The sequence below is a fragment of the Pongo abelii genome, chromosome 7 (genome assembly GCF_028885655.2).
Source record: "Pongo abelii isolate AG06213 chromosome 7, NHGRI_mPonAbe1-v2.0_pri, whole genome shotgun sequence".
NCBI lineage: Eukaryota > Metazoa > Chordata > Mammalia > Primates > Hominidae > Pongo > Pongo abelii.
The window spans coordinates 19,376,335-19,399,185 of NC_071992.2; the positions used below are offsets into that span (position 1 = coordinate 19,376,335).

At 44.1% G+C, this 22,851-nt stretch overlaps 1 protein-coding gene and 1 long non-coding RNA gene across 4 annotated transcripts in view; one reads left to right on the forward strand and one right to left on the reverse strand.

The window, feature by feature from the left end:
- Positions 1 to 22,851, forward strand: part of PDGFRL (platelet derived growth factor receptor like) — a 75,962-nt gene that overhangs the window by 30,098 nt on the left and 23,013 nt on the right. For all 3 annotated transcript variants that reach the window (XM_024251033.3, XM_054561236.2, XM_063726526.1), the window contains exons 3-4: positions 14,224 to 14,375; positions 21,504 to 21,797. In XM_024251033.3, coding sequence (XP_024106801.2) covers positions 14,224 to 14,375; positions 21,504 to 21,797 — 446 coding nt within the window. The remainder of the gene's footprint in view (positions 1 to 14,223; positions 14,376 to 21,503; positions 21,798 to 22,851) is intronic.
- Positions 10,354 to 21,632, reverse strand: LOC129060903 (uncharacterized). Its single transcript, XR_008527784.2, has 3 exons — positions 21,525 to 21,632; positions 20,012 to 20,208; positions 10,354 to 10,730 (listed from the first exon to the last, which is right to left on the reverse strand). It is a non-coding gene; the product is annotated as an uncharacterized LOC129060903 (long non-coding RNA).

Below are 22,851 nucleotides of genomic sequence, written 5' to 3' on the forward strand. Positions count from 1 at the left end.
CATGCATGTAAAGCTCTTAGCACACATGGTAAGCCATCTAAATATCGGTGAGTTATTTCTGTTCGTCATACTGTACCCAAAGGAGGTAAATCATAAGAAACAGCCAGTTTTTCAGATTTTTTTTTTCTTTTTTTTTTTTGTTGAGACGGAGTCTTGCTGTGTCACCCAGGCTGGAGTGCAGTGGCGCAATTTGGGCTCACTGCAACCTCCACCTCCCAGGTTCAAGCAATTCTCCTGCCTCAGGCTCCTGAGTAGCTGGGATTACAGGCGCACGCCACCGTGCCCTGCTAATTTTTGTATTTTTATTGGAAACGGGGTTTTGCTATGTTGGCCAGGCTGGTCTCAAACTCCTGACCCAAGTGATCCACCTGCCTTGGCCTGGGAGTTTCGTTTTAAGAAACGTTTTAGACATGTGTCTCAATCCCCTACAAACTCTTTGTGTCCATAGCACTGTGGAGGGCTCACTGATGCTCATACTAATGGTCCCGAGGTTCTCTAGATCACCCATTGCTCGTCGATCTAGTCATTAGGGTGGGGGGAAATTGGTTGAAGCACATTCTATAGTTTTGGGGAAAACGTCTTCTGCTAACTCTTATTTAAAAATAATGTTTGTACCTTCACCAAGTATGTATTTAAAAAAGCAAAAAAAAAAAAGTTTCTTTCAACAAAACATTTCATTTCTTGAGCATTTCTCGTAAGTCTAGGATTGATTATCCCAGATGTATTGCACAGAACTAAAATATAGTGAGAAAATGACAATACAGTCAAGCTAGTGCATCAAACCAAAGACACTGTAGGGCTATCACCATGTTAGATGATAATTTTGGGGCATCTTGCAAGATGGAGCATTGCTTATAGTACCAGTGATTGCATGTATTTTATGAGTGAAATTTTGCTTTAACAAATATGTATACATGTGGATGACGTCTGGGATTTAATGCTCAAAAGTGAACACTGGTGTGTTAGTAGCATGATTTTTGACCAAGTATTTGAATATGTAAAATGTAAATAAAACAGTTTTGAAAGGTATGTCAAAGGAGGGAGCAAGAAAAGAGGAATAAAGGATAAGATGTACAATGGGAAATTTTATGTCCACTAGCCTATAATTGTGTAGAGTGGCACGTTTATAAAAAAGCAAGATGAAGATGTCAGAGGTTTGCCTCCAGTGTCCGGGCTTGGCTGCTTTGGCAGCTCTGTCCCACCCACACAGCCGGCTGCAGGTGGGCAGCTGCTAAGTTGCTGCCCTGGGGAGTCTGCCCAGAACCTTCTCTTGTCACTTCCCGTCCTGCATTCCCAACTTGTCCACTCTGTCCTGGGGCCTCAGGGGCCTGTCTCCTGCCTCACTTAGTGCCTTCCTGCTCAAAGACTTTGCTTGGATTGCCTTTGGGAGTTCATCGTGATTTACCCCTGCTCTCTGCCTTTCAGATCACATCCTACTGTCCAAAGCACTCCTCTCTCCCCATCCCACTGCCTAGAACCCAGGTGAGATCTGGTGCCTCACTTACATTGGAGCAGAGGTCAGAAAGCACCAGCTCACCCTTCCCTGTAACAGCACACTGTTCTTTGTGAACTTGACGTCATAGCTGGGAAAAGGTAGGGGGTTGGGGGCCCTGTGAGTCAACCAACGTTGATACAAGTGAATCAATGTTAAATGTGTCCTCATGCATTTATTTACCCAGGTGGCTCGTGCGGTGGCATGATATATCACATCACCTGTAGGCATCCTGGGGAAAGAGGCAGAGGGAGGCACTGTCCCATACAAGAGCCGGAGGGGTGACCAGAGCGAGTGTGTCATAGCCTTCAGTTAAGTGTTGGTCCGCTGAGGAGAGTGCACGCTAAATAGCATTAACGTTTGCTTAATGTATATATAAAGACAGTCTACTAAGTCAGAATGCATATGAGGGGGAAAAAAACCCAGAAATAGTCCCAACGACAAGCAGCTTAGGAACTAGTGAGATAAAAGACAAACCAGATACAAGGACAGAGCAACAGAAGACAGTGTGTGGCAAGTGTGAGTGTGGAGCGGCTGACGGGAAGGAGAGAAGGCAGCTGTGAGCAGGCGTTGTTGAGGCAAATGGAATCATTGAGTGAGTGATGACCTAATTGTAGGAGACCAGGCCTTGAAGATAAGGTAGAGACTTGTGCAAAGCAGAGCCAAGGAGGGGCCAGGCACGGCAGCTCATGCCTGTAATCCCAGCACTTTAGCAGGCTGAGGCGGGAGGATCACTTGAGCCCAGGAGTTTGAGACCAGCCTGAGCAAAATAGTGAGACCCCATCTCTTAAAACAAAAACAAACAAAAAATTTTAGCTGGATATAGTGGTACACCATCTGTGGTCCTGGCTACTTGGGAGGCTGGGGTGGGCGGTTGAGGCTGCAGGGAGCCATGGTCACACCACTGCACTCCAGCCTGGGTGACAGAGCAAGACTCTGTCTCAAATAGTAATAATAAAGAAGAGCCGGCTGGGCACAGTGGCTCATGCTATAATGCCACCACTTTGGATGGCTGAGGCTGGTGGATCACCTGAGGTTGGGAATTCAAGACCAGCCTGGCCAATATGATGAAACCCCATCTCTACTAAAAATACAAAAATTAACTGGGTGTGGTGGCAGGCACCTGTAGTCCCAGCTACTTGCGAGGCGGAGGTTGCAGTGAGCCGAGATTGCACCACTACACTCCAGCCTGGGTGACAGAGCGAGACTCTGTCTCAAAAAAAAAAAAAAAAAAAAAAATTACCTGGATGTGGTGGTGTGCACCTGTAATCCCAGCTACTCAGGAGGCTGAGGCAGGAGAATCGCTTGAACCTGGGAGGTGGAGGTTGCAGTGAGCCGAGATCACGCCACTGCACTCCAGCCTGGGTGACAGAGTGAGACTCTGTACAAAAAAAATAAGAGCCAAAGAGAACAGCATCAAACCTCCCCCAAAAGATTGTGATATGCAGCCAGCTTGGAGAACCACTGATGTGGCTCGAACGCTACATTTTACAAAGTGACTAGATTAGAGCCACAGAGCGTAAGAGACTTGCTCATGTTGCGCAGCTTTTAGTAAAGTAAACTCAAAGCAAGCCATATTCCCAAGATCTCTGTAGTCTCTACACCAAGAAAACAGTTTGTTTATTTAGGTTTCTGATGTTATTCGGAAGATTTACCATCAAAGTGGCATTATTATGAGCGATTACCTTGAAAACGTTGGCAGGAGGGAGATTTGGTGGATTTTCCCGCAGTGAATTCACTGTGCTGGGTGTGAATGGGTCCAGGCCCCATGGCTGTTGCATTCGCTATTCTGACTTGGTCATAATACACTCACTGTGCCTGCACGCCTGCCCATTAGTAATTCACAGCTTGTTCTCCTAGCAAGGGTGGCAGAGGCTTGCTCCTTTGTCCTCTGTCCTCACTCATCTTCCAGGGCCGATTCTTCCCAAGTATGTGGCTGTGAGCATTCAGCTGAGCAGAGCTGGGGCGTGTTTTTCTCATGTTACCCACAGAGAAGTGCTGATGAGCTTCTGCTACATTGTAAGATTAGAATTGCCAGATTTATAGTAAGGGTTGGGCATCCCTAATCCAAAAATCAAGAATCTGAAATGCTACAAAATCTGAAACTTTTCAAGCACTATGACATTCAAAGGAAATGCTCACTGGAGCATTTCAGATTTCAGATTTTCAAATTAGGGATGCTTAACTAGTAAGTATGATGCAGATACTTCAAAATCTGAGAAAAATCTGAAATCCAAACCCCTCTGATTCCAAGCATTTTGGATAAGGGATTCTCAACCTGTAATGTGAGTAACCCATATACATCTGAATTATATGGTCACAAAGTTTGAAAGATGACCTTGTCAAAATTACATGAGGAGGGCCAGGCTCGGTGGCTCACATCTGTAATCTGAGCACTTTGGGATGCCCAGGTGGCAGGATCCCTTGAGCTTGGGAGTTCAAGAGCAGCCTGGCCAATATGGTGAAACCCCGTCACTACTAAACACACAAAAATTAGCCGGGCGTGGTGGCGCATGCCTGTAGTCCCAGCTACTTAGGAGGCTGAGGCGGGAGAGTCCCTTGAACCCAGGAGGCAGAGGCTGCAGTGAGCTGAGATCACACCACTGCACTCCAGCCTGGGGGACAGTGAGACTCCGTCTCAAAAAAAAATTACACGAGAATGATGGTTTCATTGTTATTTCTATGCATTTCTCTATGTGGTGAGCGCCTACCTGGAAAGTTATCATCTGTAAATTTCGTCCAAGTCATTTGTTTGGTTAGGACTTACTTATGTATTTAATACAGTCAACTCACGTTTCTTTTCCAGTGTGCAGTGGGAAGCATGCCATACTCTCTTTACTCAGGAGTCCCCAGGGATTTCATTCCCAGCTCTGCCTCTAGCTGGCCTTGTAACCTTGGATGAGTCACTTCATCTCTGTAAAGTGAGACATCCAACCAGATGATCTTTAAGGTCCCTCCCAGCTCTGAAATTACTCTTGGCACTTGCACTTAACTCACATTGGATAAAAAAGGGGGGTAAAAAGTAAGGACTCTTAGATAAGTTATTCAACCCGCTTTCACTCACTGCATTCTCTTCTATTCTGTACACTGTCACCTTTAACCATAGTTCAAGGTCACACAGCCAGTAACTGGTGGAGGCAGGATTTGAACCAAGGAAAGCTGACTCTTGAGCACATGCTCTTAACCGCTGTTTTACAAAGGCCACTGGACATGGTCGGCCTCATTGGGAATAGGACCCTGAAGAGTAACCACGTTTTGGTCAGATAGAAGAAGAGAGCCCTTCAGAGGGAAAGAGATGGGCGGAGGGCTCAGAGGTGGAAATGAGCCGACGTGTCTGGGTTTGGTGAGGAGCTAGATGGCTAAAGACACAAGGTTACTCGGCTTAAGGGCTGGGAGAGCAAAGGAGCCGGAATACCAGGCAGAGGTGGTAACGTGCAATTCTGTGTGCAATGGGAGAAGCTAATATTTAGAACTGGAGGTAATGATAAAATGGTTTTCAGGGAAGTATATCTGATACTTGATGAAAGGCATCTGAAGGGGATGGAGGAGACATTTCTCCAGAAAGACTGATTTGTCAGCTGACAGAGTAGAAATGAGAGAGTCAATGGTGATAGCAGCCTGGGTGACAAGTGGAGTTGCAGCTCCGTGAAAAAACTAGAGATGCCGAGAGTGGACACCAAGTAAGAAGGAAGGCTTGCTAAGATCTGGGAGCCTGGGTTAAATTCCAGGGGAGGTGGCACAGCCTCGGCAGGTCCACACAGGCAGGGGAGCAGAATGGTTAAGAAACAGCCGTGCTGCACTCCAAATGATGTGTTATACTCCAATTGGCAGTGTTTCCATTAATCAGAACAAAATAATACACAGTAGTTTTAGGCCTCTAAAGGAATTCTTGGTGGCCCTGCCTGTTGGAAATTCACATTTTAAAAAGGCAACACTTTGTAAAACTAACCTCCAGGTATTTAAATACACATGAGCCATTGCGCTTACGCATTTATGCAGTATCTGTTTCGCATTGTATAAGTAGTTTTACTTTTATTATAGTTTTTCTTTTCTCTTCTCTCTTCCCTCTTCCTTCTACCTTCTCTCCTCTCCTCTCCTCTCTTTTCTTTTTTTTGAGACAGTGTCTCACTCTGTTGCCCAGGCCGTAGTGCAGTGGCGTGATCTCAGCTCACTGCAACCTCTGCCTCCCGGGTTCAAGTTATTCTCCTGCCTCAGTAGGAGTATAGCTGGGATTACAAGCACCTGCTACCACACCTGGGTAATTTTTGCATTTTTAGTATATGTGTGGTTTCACCATATTGGCCAGGCTGGTCTCAAACTCCTGACCTCAGGTAATCCACCTACCTCGGCCTCCCAAAGTGCTGGGATTACAGATGTGAGCCACCACACCTGGCCCAGTTTTTCTTTTCTTATTATAAAATAACACATACTCATTCGATTTAGAAACTTAAAAACTATAAATAAGCAAAAAGAAGATCACTGAAAATCCCAAGATACATGGTTAACACAGTAGTGTTGAATCTTCTAGTTTTGTATTTAGTATAAAAAAGTATCAAAATCTGCAAACTCTTTAATGACTAACTTTTCCCCTAATCTGTTGTGAATATTTTTTATGTGTAAAGTTACCAAAATATTCAAACTCTTTTATGATTAACTTTGCACCTAATATATTGTGAATATTTTTATGTGTAAAATTATCAAAATATTCAAACTCTTTCATGATTAACTTTGCACGTAATCTACCCTGAATATTTTTTGTGAGTTATGGCTGTAATACTGTAGTAGGTTTAGTTAAATCTCTTGGGTCTCTCCGTCTCTTAGATCATGGCCCCATTTTTTACGATCAGTGTCATTGCTGCAGCTAACATCTAGGTAGCATTGATCTCTTCCTCTGGGTGGAATTGTTGGGTGTATTTTAAGGCCTTTATTCCAGGTGGTTTGAGGGGATTTTCTGTTGGGCGGATCGCTGGTGTGTCAGGTATGGTTTTGGTTCGTGGTGTCAAAGGGATATCCACTTCTCATTTTCTCGGAGGCTAGGGAATATCTGAAAGAGGAAGAGGAGCTTTTCCTTTGTAAAGGACCTGGATGTGCTGGTCAGAGGGTCAAAAAGAATGATGACCCCAGCAGGTGGCAGAGGGGAAATGAAAAGGGAAGGGGGACTTTGCAGTGTGGCAGGTAGAGTCCAGGCAGTGCCAAGAAAAGGACCTGCGGGGGTGAGAGTGATGCCGGCAGGGCTGGAGGGACGTAGCGTGTGCAGTCTCCCGTGAAGTAGTGGAGAAGTGCTTAGGGTGACTTCTTTTTCAATAATCCAGAGGAGGCCAGGCGCAGTGGCTCATGCCTGTAATCCCAGCACTTTGGGAGGCCGAGGCAGGTGGATTGCTTGAGCCCAGGAGTTCGAGGCCAGCCTGGGCAATGTAGGAAGCCCCTGTCTCTACAGAAAAATGCTAAAATTAGCCAGGCGTGGTAGTGTGCACTTGTAGTCCAAGCTACACAGGAGGCTGAGGTGGGAGGATGGTGTGAACCCCACAGAGGTCGCACCACTGCCCTCCAGCCTGGGTAACAGAGTGAGACCCCATCTCAAAAAAGAAAAGCTACCTTAAAAATAATAATAAAATAATAATACAGAGGAATCTGGCATAAGTGATTGCAGTGGAGAGACCTGAGCCACGTTTCACAACGTAACTGGTTGTTGAGATGGAAATATTGTATCACATTGCAAGAATTTTGAATAGTTCCTTGGATAGTATGCAAATGTGGAGATAGATGGTAGATGGACAACAGACAAATTGACAGATGATAGATTGATAGATGATAGATCAGTAGATGATAGGCTGATAAATGATAATTGATTGATAATAGATAGATTGATAGGTGATAGAGGAATACAGCTATTCCAGCCTGATTTCTGATACAAGCACTATATTCACTTTGAAGTCCTTTAGTTTGCATATTTGTTTCCCTGAGATCGTCATGCATATTTCTTCTTTCTTTTTTAAAGAAACATAAACAGTGACAGTTTCAATATGTTTTACCCAGCTGTCTGTTTCCCAGGATCTGTACTCTGCTCATATGGCACGTTTCCTGCATATCATTCAGCCATTCTTCTCTGACATGTTCTGAGATGGAGACTTAGAGGAAACACAGGCCCTGTGTAAACACTCGAAACACAGACAAGCAAATACCCATGAGTCTTTATCGCTCTTGATTCTTGGCACAGTTCCTTGCGTGTGGTAGAGGCCTAACAATTTTTCAAATGAATGTAGAATAAGGAGGATATTTATGTTTTAATTTTGTAAACTTGTTTAGAGACAAGGTCTCCCTCTGTTGCCGAGGCTGGAGTGCAGTGGCACAATCCTAGCTCACTGCAGCCTCCAGCTCCCAGGCTCAAGTGATCCTCCCACCTCAGCCTCCCAAGTAGCTGGGACTGTAGGCAGGCTTCGTGACGTCCAGCTAATTTTTAACATTTTTGTAGAGATGGGGGTCTCTGTGTTTCCACCAGAGGCAGCACAGAGCGTTCAAAGCAGAAAATCTTTGTTTATCTAGCTGAGGCACCCTGGGAAAGTTGTTTAAACTGAGCTTCAAATTCTCTGGTGGCTCCAACACTTCCTGTGTAGCCTCGGGAAAGTTATCTGACCTCTCCAACTTGTTTGTTCACCTGCCACGTGGGGTTAATAATAGCACGTGTCTCTCAGGGCTTCATGAGGATCAAATGAGTCAAAATGGGTAAAGGGCTTACAGCATTGCTTAGCACATATTAAACACTGCTTAAGTTTCAGTTATTATTATTAGTTTCATCGTTGCCATCTTACGGGATTGAGAAAAAGTAAAGTATCTCTTGCGTATTGCCAGTTATGAGGTCGATGCTTAATAACTGATGGGTGTCCCATTCTTGTTTCCTTTAGTTAATTACCGGATGGTTTAGTGTTGACATAATAGAAAACAGTGTACCATTTCTACTATGGAATTTAAAATTCTGAGCTCATTTAACTGGATCTCTCATATTTTCGTTTGTGATTTGGGAGTGTTTGTGTGTGCATGGCTATGCTTAGCAGATTTTACAAGCTATTTAGAGGTGCCATCACTCAGTCAAAATTGCTTCATTTCATTTCATTTCATTTCTGTCAGATGAAAATCCATGCCCTCTTCATTTATAAGTGTTTGTAACCTGAGTCTGTGTGACACTAGATTTGATGCTCTGCCACTCAATAGCTGAGTAACTTGGACAAGTTGCTTCTCTATGTTTCGGTGCCCTCAATCAGTAAAAGGGGAAAAACAGTACCTCCAACTTAATGTGGCTGTGAGAACCAGGGGCACCATAATAACGACAATTTCTAAAATGTATTGAGTCTGGGTGAGGTGGCTCATGCCTGTAATCCCAGCACTTGGGGAGGCTGTGGTGGGAGATCGCTTGAGGCCAGGAATTCAAGCCTAGCCTGGGCAACACAGCAAGACCCTGTCTCTACAAAAAAATCTAAAAAATTAGCTGGATGTGGTGGCTACACAGCTACACAGGAGGCCAAGGTGGGAGGATCCCTTAAGCCTAGGAGTTTGAGGCTGTAGTGAGCTATGATTACACCACTGTACTCAAAGCCTGGGCAAGAAAGCGAGACCCTATCTCTAAATAAATAAATAAGATGTGTTGAGCACTTCTCTGTGGCAGATGCTGTTCTAAGGCCTGAACTTGTTTACAGAGCTTGGCAGCATGCCTGCACTCCATAAGCATTAGCTATCATTGTTGTTACTGCAAGTCTGAAGAGTAGGTGAAGCCAGATTGTGGAAGACGAGCCCTAGCTAAGGACTCTGAAGGTCGTTGTGGAGCCGGGATTTGAATCTGGTCAGTAGGGTTCCAAAGTCCATGATTTTAGTTTATTATTGTTATTATTTTTTCTTTCTTTATTTTTGAGACGGAGCCTTGCTCTGTTACCAGGCCGGAGTGCAGTGGCGCATTCTCAGCTCACTGCAACCTCCGCCTCCCGGGTTCAAGCGATTGTCCTGCCTCAGCCTCCCCAGTAGCTGTGACTACAGGCATGCACCACCACGCCCAGCTAATTTTTGTATTTTCAGTAGAGATGAGATTTCACCGTGTTGGCCAGGATGGTCTCGATCTCTTGACCTCGTGATCCACCCACCTCGGCCTCCCAAAATGCTGGGATTACAGGTGTGAACCACTGCACCTGGCCCAAGTCCATGATTTTATGCCTTTCACCATGGTCTTCAGCCAACCTGTGGTCCAGAAAAACATCTCTTTGTTCTGCACAAACCTGCCTTTTTTCTTCTCTCTGGAGATCTCCTTCCCTCGGAATGAATGCCCTTGATTTGTCCATGTTGACATCCTTCCTTTCTACCAAGACCCTGTTGGCCTGGAGGCTCTTGCTGGTTACTCTCCTTGGAGTTCTCATGGCATGTTGTGTAGGAGCAAGAGCAGGGACTTCTCTAGACATCACTGCATCCCTCCTGTCCTCTCCAGCACCTCCCATTTATTTTGTACTCATTAAGTATGTATGGGTATAATACCAATGAATCATTATCTTGTAACCCAGGGCTCACCCCTGCCCTTGGCTTGCAGAGTCTTCACGGGGACAGATAGGAAATGGACCCCACTACTGTTCCCTGGCCACTGCCCCAAGTAAGATGCACCGGTCCCTGTATCTGAGGACTGTCAGCTCCCTCCTCTGTGCCATCTCATGACTTAGGCCACCCCCAGGAGAGAGCAGCCTGGGCTAAATGTAGGAAGCTTCAGGCCTCCACTGATGGGAGCAAGACTGTGTGTGTGCTAAGGCCAGGGGAGCGTGTTGGAAGACATACACACACATACACATACACAGGGTCTTAAAATTTGAACACATTCACTTTGAAACATGGACTTGGCCATCACTGAGATCTCTGTGGGTCAGGGCTAGAACTCCTAGTTTAGAAAGAAAAGGCCAGAGGCAAGCTGATGTGTTGGTGTGTTCAGAGCTGCTTCCTGTTAATGTGAATTCTGCTTCTCTTAGAACACTTTTTCCTGGCACTTGGTCATGACACCTTCTTTTTGCTCCACTCAAACTCACCATTCTCCACTTCCTCCATCCCTGGGGGTGATGTTCAGCGGTTACACAGAAAGGAAGGGTCTTTGATGAAGCGTCTCTGTACAGACAGTGGCTCTGAAGGGCTCAGGGAATCCTTGTCTCCCTTTCATGACACAGACTCAGCCTCCAGAGGCCCTTGGTCACTTCCAATCCCTTGCGTAGCCTGCTGCCTAGACGATGAGATACCATTAGTAGAAATGGACATTCTAAATCCAGGCACTTAAACTGTAATCCTACTAAATAATTTGTTTCCTGTTTTATAGTATTTGCGTAGAAGAGGGGGTGGAAAAATGCAGAACTGTTTTCCAGTGCATTTCCTTCCTTCCACCACCCCCAAACCTACTAAAGATACAGCATGCAGGTTACACACTTGTGGTAGGGTTATTCCCAAGTGTTAATTTTTTACGTGCCTAATTACTTTCCCAGTAGGAATGGCATCTTATACTTTCTATCACTACAGTGCTTGCAAATGCTTGGCCCAGAGAAGATGTGCAGTGAATTTACTGATTGCCTGCTGATTTTGTACCCCAGTTCTGAGCTCTACGGGAATGTGGCCAGAAATTATTGTGCGCATGGGGAGACTGCCGCCTCCTTTTTCCCTTCCCTATTCTTTTTTTTTTTTTTAATTTGCTGAAATCTAGCTTCATCCTTAAAACTAGCATTGATCTTTCCATTTTTATTATTTTTTAAGTCAGGGTTTTGCTCTGTCGCCTAGGCTGGAGTACAGTGGTGGGATCATAGCTCATTGCAGCCTCGACCTCCTGGGCTCAAGAGATCCTCCCACATCAGCCTCCTGAGGAGCTAGGACTACATGCACATTACCATGCCTGGCTAATGTTTAATTTTTTGTAGATATGGGGTTTTGCTATGTTGCCCAGGCTGGTCGTGAACTCCTTAGCTCAAGCTATCCTCCTGCCTCAGCCTCCCAAAGTGTTGGTATTATAGGCACCTGGCCAAGGTCCACCATTTTTTTTTAATTTACTGTGCTAACTATCCCCAGTGCTGCATGTGTACTATTTGTCATGGCTATAGTAATATTCATGATTACTACTACTTATCTGTAATTAAGATATAATTGGGATAATACAATGAACCAGGCATTGCATGAAGGGCTTTGTATGTATTTTCTTATCTAATGAGTGGTATTCAGAACATACTTAAGTGACTAAAGGAAGACTTGATCACAAGTGTTTCACAAGCTGTGGGTTTCAGGGAAGTCATTTCTGCTGTCTGAGTCTCAGTTTCCCCCTCTGCAAAATAGGGAGCTGGATGCCTCCCTCTCCAGGTTCTTTCCTTTTCCATCACTGGTTTAACTCAATTCACTCATGTTTAGGGAGTCCTTACTGTGTACTCTGCACAGATTTGTTGCTTACAGAATATAAAACAAATACAGTTCAGTCCCTGCCTCAAAGCTTGTACCATCTAGTGTAATGACAGGAAGCCAGAGGTATCCGAGGGGTAGAGAACAAGGAAGTCAATTATGTCAGGCAAAAGTGGGGAGATCCCTGAGAGTTGATTCTAATTAGAAGCTTCCTGAAGGAGGAGAGATTTTCGTTCAGGGTAAAGGAGGCAGTTGATGGCGTGGGAGTACAGAAGCACCACTTGGCAGAACTGGTGGACAAAACCAGCTATTCCACAGTAAACCAGAACAGGGCTGCATTCAGGACCAACTCACCCGACATTTTGCCCTATGCTAAATGTAAACTGGTCACGGTATTGATACTGCTGCAAGATAAACTGGAGAATCTCAACTACATCATAAAAGTATGTGGATCTCAGAAGAGCGAAACATTTGGATATTTCAGATGAGTCCCCAGATTAAAACTGCTTATTTTGGCGCCCCCATGTGCTGAGGCTCTCAGCCTCAGGGGAACCTCCAGTGTGAAGATGATAAATCTGATACATCTGGATTTCTGCCACAATATGATAGAATTAATTACTATTGAAATTGGCTAGTGCTAGTGTTTAATAATAAATATGTATGCCCCTCTTCATTTCAGAAAGAAACTGAAGGGGTTTGCAAATATATTGGCCATGCAACAAGATACAAAATACAAAAGATAAGGAAGAAAAATAAAAGAAGAAATAATAGAGTAAGGTCAGAGGAAACGTCCAAATGCCCAAACGCTTTAAACACTTTATTAGAAGTGGGCTGCATGCATACTTTGGGCTCGGGACCTTATCAGCCAATGCATTTTTTTCCTAAAAGAAAGTTTTTGGTTTTAACATGATAATGTAGCATGTCTAAGATTCCAAGAGTTAACGTGGAGACTTATCTTTATTGATGAAAGGGATTTTGGATATTGGATAATGCTGTGTGCTTTCATTCATGTTGACTGCTTATAAACGAATTCGTGAGACACAGGCTGAAAGCAAAACACCAGGCCAAGGCTTTCTGGCTGAGCTTCTGAGGCTGCGTAGCTATTGCACCAATGATTTTACTTAAGGAAACTGCAGGTCTGAGGACAATTATCTTCCCCAAGAAGAGAAAGTCTCTTTGACATTTATTATTTCCTTTGAGGAGAGGCTTTTCTCTCTGCTTCCTCCACATAACCATTTATCAGAAACGTACTCTTTATTTTTTAGAGACAGGGTCTTGCTCTGTCACCCAGGCTGGAGAGCAGTGGCGTGATCACGACTCACTGGAATCTCAAATTCTTGTGCTCAAGCTATCTTCCTGCCTTAGCCTACCAAGTAGCTAGGACTACAGGAGTCAGCCATCATGCCAGGCTCATTGTTTAATTTTTGTAAAAATGGGGTTTTGCTATGTTACCCAGATTGGTCTCAAACTCCTGGCCTCAAGTTATCCTCCCATCTTGGCCTCTCAAAACACTGGGATTATAGGCGTGAACCACTGCCAAACACATTCTTTTTTTGAAATTTATTTTAGTGGTGACACATTGGTTTATTAAAATATGTAGCAATGTATGGTGAAAATAATATTCGTATTTTATTTTCTTAAAACAGAATATTGCAGTTTTTAGTGATAGATTTTGTTTTTTTAGGGTGGTTTTAGGTTTCAGAGAAATGCAGAAAAAGATACAGGGTGCCCATTTACCTCCTCCCGTCCTGCACACAGTTTTCCCATTATCAATTTCTTACGTTAATGTGATACATTTTTGACAACTGATGTACCAATATTGATACATCATTATTAGCTAAAGTCCATAGTTTAAGTTAGGTTTCACATCTTGTATTGCTCATTCCTTGAGTTTTGACAAATGTATAATATTGCATTTTCACGATTAACATTTATATGTATTTGATCACTGCATAAAATCTGAAAAAAGTAGTAAAATCCAGAAATATGGTTATGAATAAAATTTTTTGAATTGTTGCAAAAAATATTTACCTCATTGTATTATACTGAAAAGCCGAATAATCTATCATGTTGCTCAAATTGTTTTAGAATGAACTTTAAAATGTAAAAATGTCATTTTTTTCCTGATTTCTTTTTTTTTCAGTTTTTATTATTATTATTTTTTATTATTATACTTTAAATTCTAGGGGCGTTTGACAAGTCAAACACATTCTTATATTACTTTGTGACATTGGAGAAAAACTGGGGCAAGTCTGCCCAGAGAACAGTGGAGCCAAGTGTGACAGCTGGAGGGCCCCAGCCAGGTCTGACCTGCTTTGAGTTCATGTCTGTTTTATTCCTAGTGTCAAGCAGAATGAGCGCTACGGCCAGTTGACTCTGGTCAACTCCACCTCGGCGGACACAGGTGAATTCAGCTGCTGGGTGCAGCTCTGCAGTGGCTACATCTGCAGAAAGGACGAGGCCAAAACGGGCTCCACCTACATCTTTTTTACAGGTAAAATACTTGGTGCATTAATGAAACTCTTCAAACTTCTGGACTGGGCTGAGAGCTGAAGGTTCTCCCACTGCATGCCGAATAGCAAATAATGACAATCAGAGCCCTTCCTGTTTGCCAGGCTCTGGGCTAAATGCTTTACATCAGTTATTTCATGTAAGTCTTACCATAACCCTTCGGGGCAAATACTAATACTATTCCTATTTTTTTTTCAGATGGGAAAGTTGAGGTTTAGAGTGATTAAATAAGTCCTTAAGGTCGCACAGAAAGTAAGTGGTGGTAACAGGATTTCAACACAAACCATTTGGTTCCAGGGTCTGTTCCTGCACTCCCCAATACGGTGACTACTAGACACGTGTGGCTACTTAAATGAAAATTAAAATGAAATAAAATTGAAAACAATTTCTCAGTGCACTTGCCACATTTCAAGTGCTCAACTGTAGCACGTGGCTTATGGCTATTGTACTACACAATACAGAGAGGGAACATTCCCTTTATCACAGAAAGTTCTATTGGACAGTGCTGCTGTTGACTTTCATCATTGTGTTCTCAGAACCTATGACCATCTTCTTTTTGGAAACTCCATAGGATGCTTCACTAAAGACCTCCTCCCATTTGTCCTTTTTATTATTTTGTTTTCTGATTTTTCGGTAGAAGTGAGGTGTCACTGTGTTGCCCATGCTGGTCTCGAACTCCTGAGCTCAAACTGTCCTCCTGCTTTGGTTTCCCAAAGTGCTGTAGTTACAGGCATCAGCCATTGTGCTCAGCCCCGTTTGTTCTTATGAATACTATGAGCTGAGATTTCGGGGTCAAGATTCCCAAAGATTGTGGCTCTTGTGTCTCCGGTCCCTGTCCCTAATCCTCAGTGGACTGCCTGAAAATGTTCAGGTCAGAGTGGAGAACTCTTCTCTGGAGTACAAAGTATGTTTCTGGAAGGTGGAGCTTGCATTTTTGAGAAACAGGTGTGCAGAATAACTGCTCAGCCTCTTTCTTCTGTAATGTTCTCTAAGTTCTGAAGTTTAGGGGATGAAGTTCTCCAGCAAGGTTCAGAAGTCAGTAACAGCTTTCAGGAATCTTACAAAGCCACCCTCGTCCTATTGTTGTCCAAGACATTTCAGGTGAAACCAGAATCCTTTGTTCGTGCTTGGGCAGGGGCTTTCATGAAATTTCTCTATGCTCTGAATCCATCTACCTTTCAGACCTAGACCTAGACCTAGACACAGACCTATGACCCAAATGATGTTATGCCCTGACCATTAAAGAATGTTTTAGTACAATCTTATGTATTTGTCCTTTCCTGCCCAAATAACTCCTGTCTGGCAAGAAGGTGCATTAGTAGGATATGCTGCAGTTCTGGAAGCACATGTATCTCATTTTGATGCAGACTTTTTACTCCTTAGCTCAGAGATCCAAGTTCTTGTCTCATGCCAGGAAAACTTAGGCACACAGGCACTTAAAAGAGTGAGTGGAATAGAATTTATTCTGTGAAAAGGAAAGCTCTCAGCAAAAAGAGGGGTCCTGAAAGCAGGTTGCAGGTTGCTCTCTACACAGTTGAATACAAGGGCTTCTATGTTCTCCTGGTAGGGCTGGGTTCCCTGTTTGTAAAAGGTGTGAATTCCTGGCATCTCCACCCCATCCTTTCAGTGTACCTGTAGGCCCTTAATCTGAGTCGCTCCACGTTGATTTATTTCCCTTACTGCATGTGTGTTAAGGGATGGAATTTTTCACTGGGGACATGTTTAGGCAAGACCCATGTGCACAATGACCTTGGTAGGTCAGAGGTTCTCTAAGGACCTTCTGTATCTGCTTAGGAGAGTTCTCTGCCTCCTGCCTCTATCAATTTCATTGCACAGCATCCCTGGGAAATAAGCAAAAGCTATTTTATTATCTCCAAAATACTAGAAGTACTAATGCTCATGCTGAGCCTCAATGTTCCAGGACCTGGAGTGGCACAATAGGGAGCCAAACCTGTTTTTCTGACCCAGGATCCATTGTTTTTACTGCCTTGAACCTTTTGTAGGACAAGGTGAAGGATGGACTGATAGCCAGATTCTAGCTAGCATAACTGGTGTTGTCAGGAGAATTGCTAATAATTGTTCATAGGCAATATCTTTGGATCTTCATTTTGGAACTTGCTACACGAGATTGTCCATGTGCCCTTTGTATTATACCATGCTGTGAAGCAACAGTGGAAAAAGCAACCAACTAAGATGAATAAAAGTCTGTTATTCAAGACAATGACTGATTCCACATTTCAAGTTGCAGAAGGAAGATTCTTTGCCAAGATTAGCACTGTTGGGTCTTCCCAAAGTATTGGTCGAGGTTTTGAACTGAAGGCTTAACTTGGACAGAATATCCTATTAATATTATGGGCTCTTGGCTGGGCATGGTGGCTTATACCTGTAATCCAGCACTTTGGGAGGCCAAGGCAGGCGGATCACCTGAGGTCAGGAGTTTGAGACCAGCCTGGCCAACATGAAGAAATCCCAACTCTACAAAAATACAAAAATTAGCTGGGTGTGGTAGTGCACACTTGTGCTCCCAGCTACTCAGGAGGCGGAAGCAGGAGAATCGCCTTAATCTGGGAGCTTGTGGTTGCAGTGAGTCAAGATGGCGCCACTGCACTCCAACCTGGGCGACACAGCAAGACTTTGTCTCAAAAAAAAAAAAAAAAAAAAAAAATTATGGGCTGTCTTTGAGTTTTGGAGGCAGATCCTTTTTTTTTTCTTTCTTTTTTTTTTTTTTTTTTAACTGAACTAATTTTGGGAACCAAAGAAATGCTAAAATATATTTATTCCAACTATGAAGAAACTTTGATCAAAAAGGGAGGTGACCTAATGTGTTACATCACTTATTTTTTCTTATTTGTCAACACTAAGCTAGGAGTCCAGTTGGATTTTCACTATAGGGTTTAGCAATTTGTCTTTTGAAGCATGGATGGGTTTGAGAAACCAATATGGGCTGTTACAGAAGCTGAGGTTCTCACTGCTGGCACAGGATTCTTTCAGAACATATGTTTCCTGGCTACCCATGTGGAGAAATGTTTGTCATTCATTATGTTTGTACATTTCCTAGAGTTTGATTAAAAACACTGAAGCTTCTTTTGGGGGACTGACTGTTGTTAGTGTGCAATTTGTGATTATATAATTGCCGTATATATTTCCTCTTTCATCTTGATCCAGGAGGCTCTTGGAAGGTTTTCCCTGCTTCTCTTTCACTTTTTATTGGAGTATAACATATGTAAAGAAAAACATTCAAATTCTCAGTATACAGCTCAATAAATTATCCTTAAGCAAACAGGCACATGTAACTCCCATCCAGATCAAGATGAGAACATTACCAGCAGCAGGGCTTTCTCATAGTAAAAGGCTGGGGCTCTAATTTTTATACGTAGGAAAACCACATTAATAAGTACTTTCCTGGCTGGGCGCAGTGGCTCATGCCTATAATCCCCTTGCACTTTGGGAAGCCAAGGCAGGCGGATCACTTGAGGTCAGGAGTTCAAGACCAGCCTGACCAACATGGCAAAACTCCCTCTGTACTAAAATACAAAAATTAGCTGGGCATGGTGGCACACGCCTGTAATTCCAGCTACTCGGGAGGCTGAAGCACAAGAATTGCTTACACCCAGGAGGCAGTGAGTCAAAGTTGCAGTGAGCCGAGATTGCACCACTGCACTCCAGCCTGGGTGACGGAGTGAGACTGTCTCAAAATACTGAATTTGCTGTAATTTGGATTTAGTTTATAGCTTGTTAACTTGCATTTTTTTTTGTTTTTTTTTTTTGAGATGGAGTCTCGCTCTGTTGCCAGACTGGAGTGCAGAGGCACCATCTCAGCTCACTGCAACCTCCGACTTCCTGGTTCAAGCGATTCTCCTGCCTCAGCCTCCCGAGTAGCTGGGATTACAGGCATGTGCCACCGTGCCCAACTAATCTTTGTATTTTTAGTAGAGATGGGGTTTCACCATGTTGTCCGGGAGGGTCTCAGTCTCCTGACCTCATGATCCGCCTGCCTTGGCCTCCCAAAGTGCCGGGATTACAGGCATGAGCCACTGCACCTGGTCGAGTTCTTTTTTTTGTAATCTAAAATCCCATGTGTTTAGTTTTCTTTAAGTAAAACATTTGTCTTCTAGATGAGTGGACATAAATACATTTGCAGGGGACATGTGTAATCTATAATTATTAAAACAAACTTCAACACTTTTTTATTGTTGATGGAAGCTACGGATTGCAAATATATTTTTAAAGCAACTGGTGTGGTCACTTATTTCAAAGTATGTATTATAGTATAAGAAGTAAAGTGTATATTATAAGAAGTAAGGCTGGGAACATTGGCTCATGTCTGTAATCTCAGCACTTTGGGAGGCCAAGGCAGGAGGATTGCTTGAGTCCAGGAGTTTGAGACCAGCCTGGACAACATAGTGAGAACCTGACTCTACAAAAACTAAAAAATAAAAAATTAGACAGGCATGGTGGCACGTGCCTGTAGTCCCAGCTACCCAGGAGGCTGAGGTGGGAGGATCGTTTGAGCCCTGGAGGTTGAAACTGCAGTAAGTCATGATGGTGCCACTACACTCCAGCCTGGGCAACAGAGTGAGACCCTGTCTCAAAAAATAAATAAAAATAAAATAAGATATTTTTGTGTTCTTAAATTCACATGGTTCACTTATTCGACTAACGGCTTTGCTTATCGGTTCAGATTATTCTACACACTCTTAAAACAAAAATTGCCTCTAAATCTTGCAATCATAAAATCCTAAAGTGTTATTGCTAAGAAAACATCTTTAATATTATCCACTCCAGATTCTTCTCTTGACATATGTGGACATTGAAGCATGAGGAAATAAAATAATGCCTCCGAGGCCATGTAGACGGACTCTGAACACATGAACACTGGGCATAACATTGACAAAGGTACCCCTTACCTAAGCCTGAAAGCCAATTTCTTATGAAGTAGCACAGACCTCCCAGCCTAATGGAAACCCATGTAAAACACGGAGACTCTCTGAGCCATTATATACTCTTCCCTCGTCTTAGAGTCAGGAGGAAGAATCTCCATGTTAGTGAACTTGGTACTCATAGCCCAAGAACTCTTGGCTCATGAACCATTTGATGATGTGTCCAGGAATTCTGCCCCCAACCTAAAACACCATCTAACTGTGACACAAAGAAGGCAAGTCGGGGAGAAAGCCAGGAAAAATTATTTATTTCAGGAACACTGTGGGGAAAACACAAGAAAGCGTGTAATACGTATTGGGGTATCACTAGCTCTGAAGATTTTTCTTTGCAAATACTGTAATATTCCCTCACAGAATGATCCAGAAAAACAAAGGATGTAATGTACCATGTCAAAAAAGAAAAGTCACCAGCACCAACAAAAATACCCCCAAAAGCCCGGTCCAGAGTTTCTTGCCTGTCCTAAGGACAGAATCAGTAAGCCAGTCCTCGTTTCTCCCATTTCACTAAGATAAAAATACCATCATCTGAGCTTAAAGAACCAGGCAGAGTAATTTCAGAGCAAATGAGGGGAGATAAAGAGACTGGCTGAAGATTCCCAGCCAGGTGCTGGCCAAGCCGAGAGCAGACCTGAGACTGATGGATTCCTCCTTCAAGCCGACACCATTCCCCTCCACTAACCTTGGCAGGTGCCAGGTCCTCTGGGCTGTGTGAGGACAGGCTGAGGACACTGTCACCGTGCTGGGGCTCCCAGGGGAGCTCTGATGTGCTGGGAAATGCTTCCTGGCTGGCAGTTACTGACTCTGGCTGTGGGGCTGATTTCTCCACCCACAAGCAGCAGATGGTTTCAAGGTTTTGCAACTGCTAAGGGTTTAAAACTTACAATCATAAAATCACATTAATAAGTGCTTTCCTAAATTTTGAGTTTGCTGTAATTTGGATGTAGTTTACAGCTTATTAACTTGATTTTTTGTGGAGATCTAAAATCCAATGTGCTTAGTCTTCTTTAAGTAATATGTGTGTCATCTACATGAGTGGATGTAAATACATTTTCAGGGGACATATGTAATCTATAATTATTAAAATGAACTTTAACACATTTTTTTGTTGATGGAAGCTACTGATTGCAATTTTTCTTTTTTTTTTTGAGACACAATCTCGCTCTGTTGCCCAGGCTGGAGTGCAGTGGCATGATCTCAGCTCACTGCAACCTCTGCTGCCTCCTGGGTTCAAGCAATTCTCATGCCTCAGCCTCCCACGTAGGTGGGACTACAGGCGTGCACCACCACACTCAGCTAATTTTTTTTTTTTACTTTTAGTTGAGACGGGGTTTCACCTTGTTGCCCAGGCTGGTCTCGAACTCCTGAGCTCAGGTGATCCACCCGCCTCGGCCTCCCAAATTGCTAGGGATTACAGGCATGAGCCACCACGCCTGGCCAGATTGCAAATATATTTTTAAAGTAACTAGTGTGGTCACTTACTTCAAAGTATGTATTATAGTATAAGAAGTAAGGCTGGGCATGTTAAACTTTAACTTGTTAAAGGTTAATATGTTAAACCTTAATTTAAATCTTGTTCCTTGCTTCCTTATGGTGGTGATCCATGGGCCTCATTTGGGCTTGAACTGATACCTTTTCTGTTTTCTTTTTCTTTCTTTTTTTTTTTTTTTTGAGATGGAGTCTTGCTCTGTCGCCCAGGCTGGAGTGCAGTGGCGCTATCTCGGCTCACTGCAGGCTCCGCCTCCCGGGTTCACGCCATTCTCCTGCCTCAGCCTCCCGAGTAGCTGGGACTACAGGCGCCCGCCACCACGCCCGGCTAATTTTTGGTGTTTTTAGTAGAGACGGGGTTTCACCGTGTTAGCCAGGATGGTCTCGATCTCCTGACCGTGTTAGCCAGGATGGTCTCGATCTCCTGACCTTGTGATCTGCCCGCCTCAGCCTCCCAAAGTGCTGGGATTACAGGCGTGAGCCACGGCGCCCAGCCTTCTGTTTTCTTTAAGGAGACAGGAAGTAAAATCATTCTTCCAAAAAATGAAAAGCATTAAAGTAAAAAAAAGAAACCCCAGCCTTTCCTAGTCCTAAAGACTCAGTATTCGGAGTATGTTGCCAGAATCCTTAAGGGTGCTTTTACTTTGCGTCTCCGGAGTGAATAAGCCTGTGTCTTCCCTTTGCAGAGAAAGGAGAACTCTTTGTACCTTCTCCCAGCTACTTCGATGTTGTCTACTTGAACCCGGACAGACAGGCTGTGGTTCCTTGTCGGGTGACCCTGCTGTCGGCCAAAGTCACGCTCCACAGGGAATTCCCAGCCAAGGAGATCCCAGCCAATGGAACGGACATTGTTTATGACATGAAGCGGGGCTTTGTGTATCTGCAACCTCATTCCGAGCACCAGGGTGTGGTTTACTGCAGGGCGGAGGCCGGGGGCAGATCTCAGATCTCCATCAAGTACCAGCTGCTCTACGTGGCGGGTAAGCCTGGCCACCCCTGCCTAGATTCTAGTCACTCCCCTGGTCAGTTTCAGGTACTGCTGTTCCCTGCCTGCAGATGGAATAAGGAAGCTCCATGAGTACCTTTTGTTTCATTGTTATTGAGTTGTTGTTGGTTTTTTTTTCTCTTTTTTCCTGAGACAGGGTCCCGTTTTGTTGCCCAGGCTGGAATGCAGTGGCACAACGATTTTCTCACTGCAGCATTAAAGCCCTGGGCTCAAGTGACCCTCCCTCCTTAGCCTCCTGAGTAGCTGGAACCACAGGTGTGAGCCACCATGTGCTAATTTTTTTTTTTTTTTTTTGTCTCAGAGAGAAGAGGTCTCCCTACCCTGCCTGGGCTGGTCTCGTAATCCTGGGCTTAAACAATCCTTTGATCTCAGCTTCCCAGAGTGCCGAGATTACAGGTGTGAGCCACCATGCTCGGCCCACTTATGCTGTTCTTAAAAAGGCTTCCCTTCTGCCCCACCACTTCTAGGAGGGATGTTCTCCTTCCTTGTTATGACCCTGACCGAAAACCCCTCTTCTCCATTCCAGCAAATCCTTCCGTCGTTCACTCTGGTGCTGCCTCTGTGTTTGATCAGCAGGTCTTCTATGTCCCCAAACTCCTTTAGAGCATCTTCCCAGCCTCTTGGTCTCAACCCAAATCTGCTGTCTCCTAAGGACACCGTTCACTCCCACCTCAAGGCTGGCATCCTCCTTGTACCCATTCCCACCTGCCAGCCCTCATTCTCTGCCCTTCTGTCGGGAACCTCTGCTCTTCGGGGGCTCTACCAGCATTCTCATTTCCTTTCCTTTCACTCCCATGCATTCATCGAAAATTTTGGCACTTGGTTCGTGGCCCTGCTTGTCCCTCCATTTTTAGGGTGACTTTGATATCGACTTGGAACCCACTGGCCAGGTTCATGGACCCCTCATCCGTTCCACCTCAGATTGTCCCACCCTCATCACAATGCGAACATGTCAACCACAACCACTGTGACAGCAACTACCGGGGCTGACCCCAGCTCCAGTGACACAGGCTTGTACTTTCCCAGGA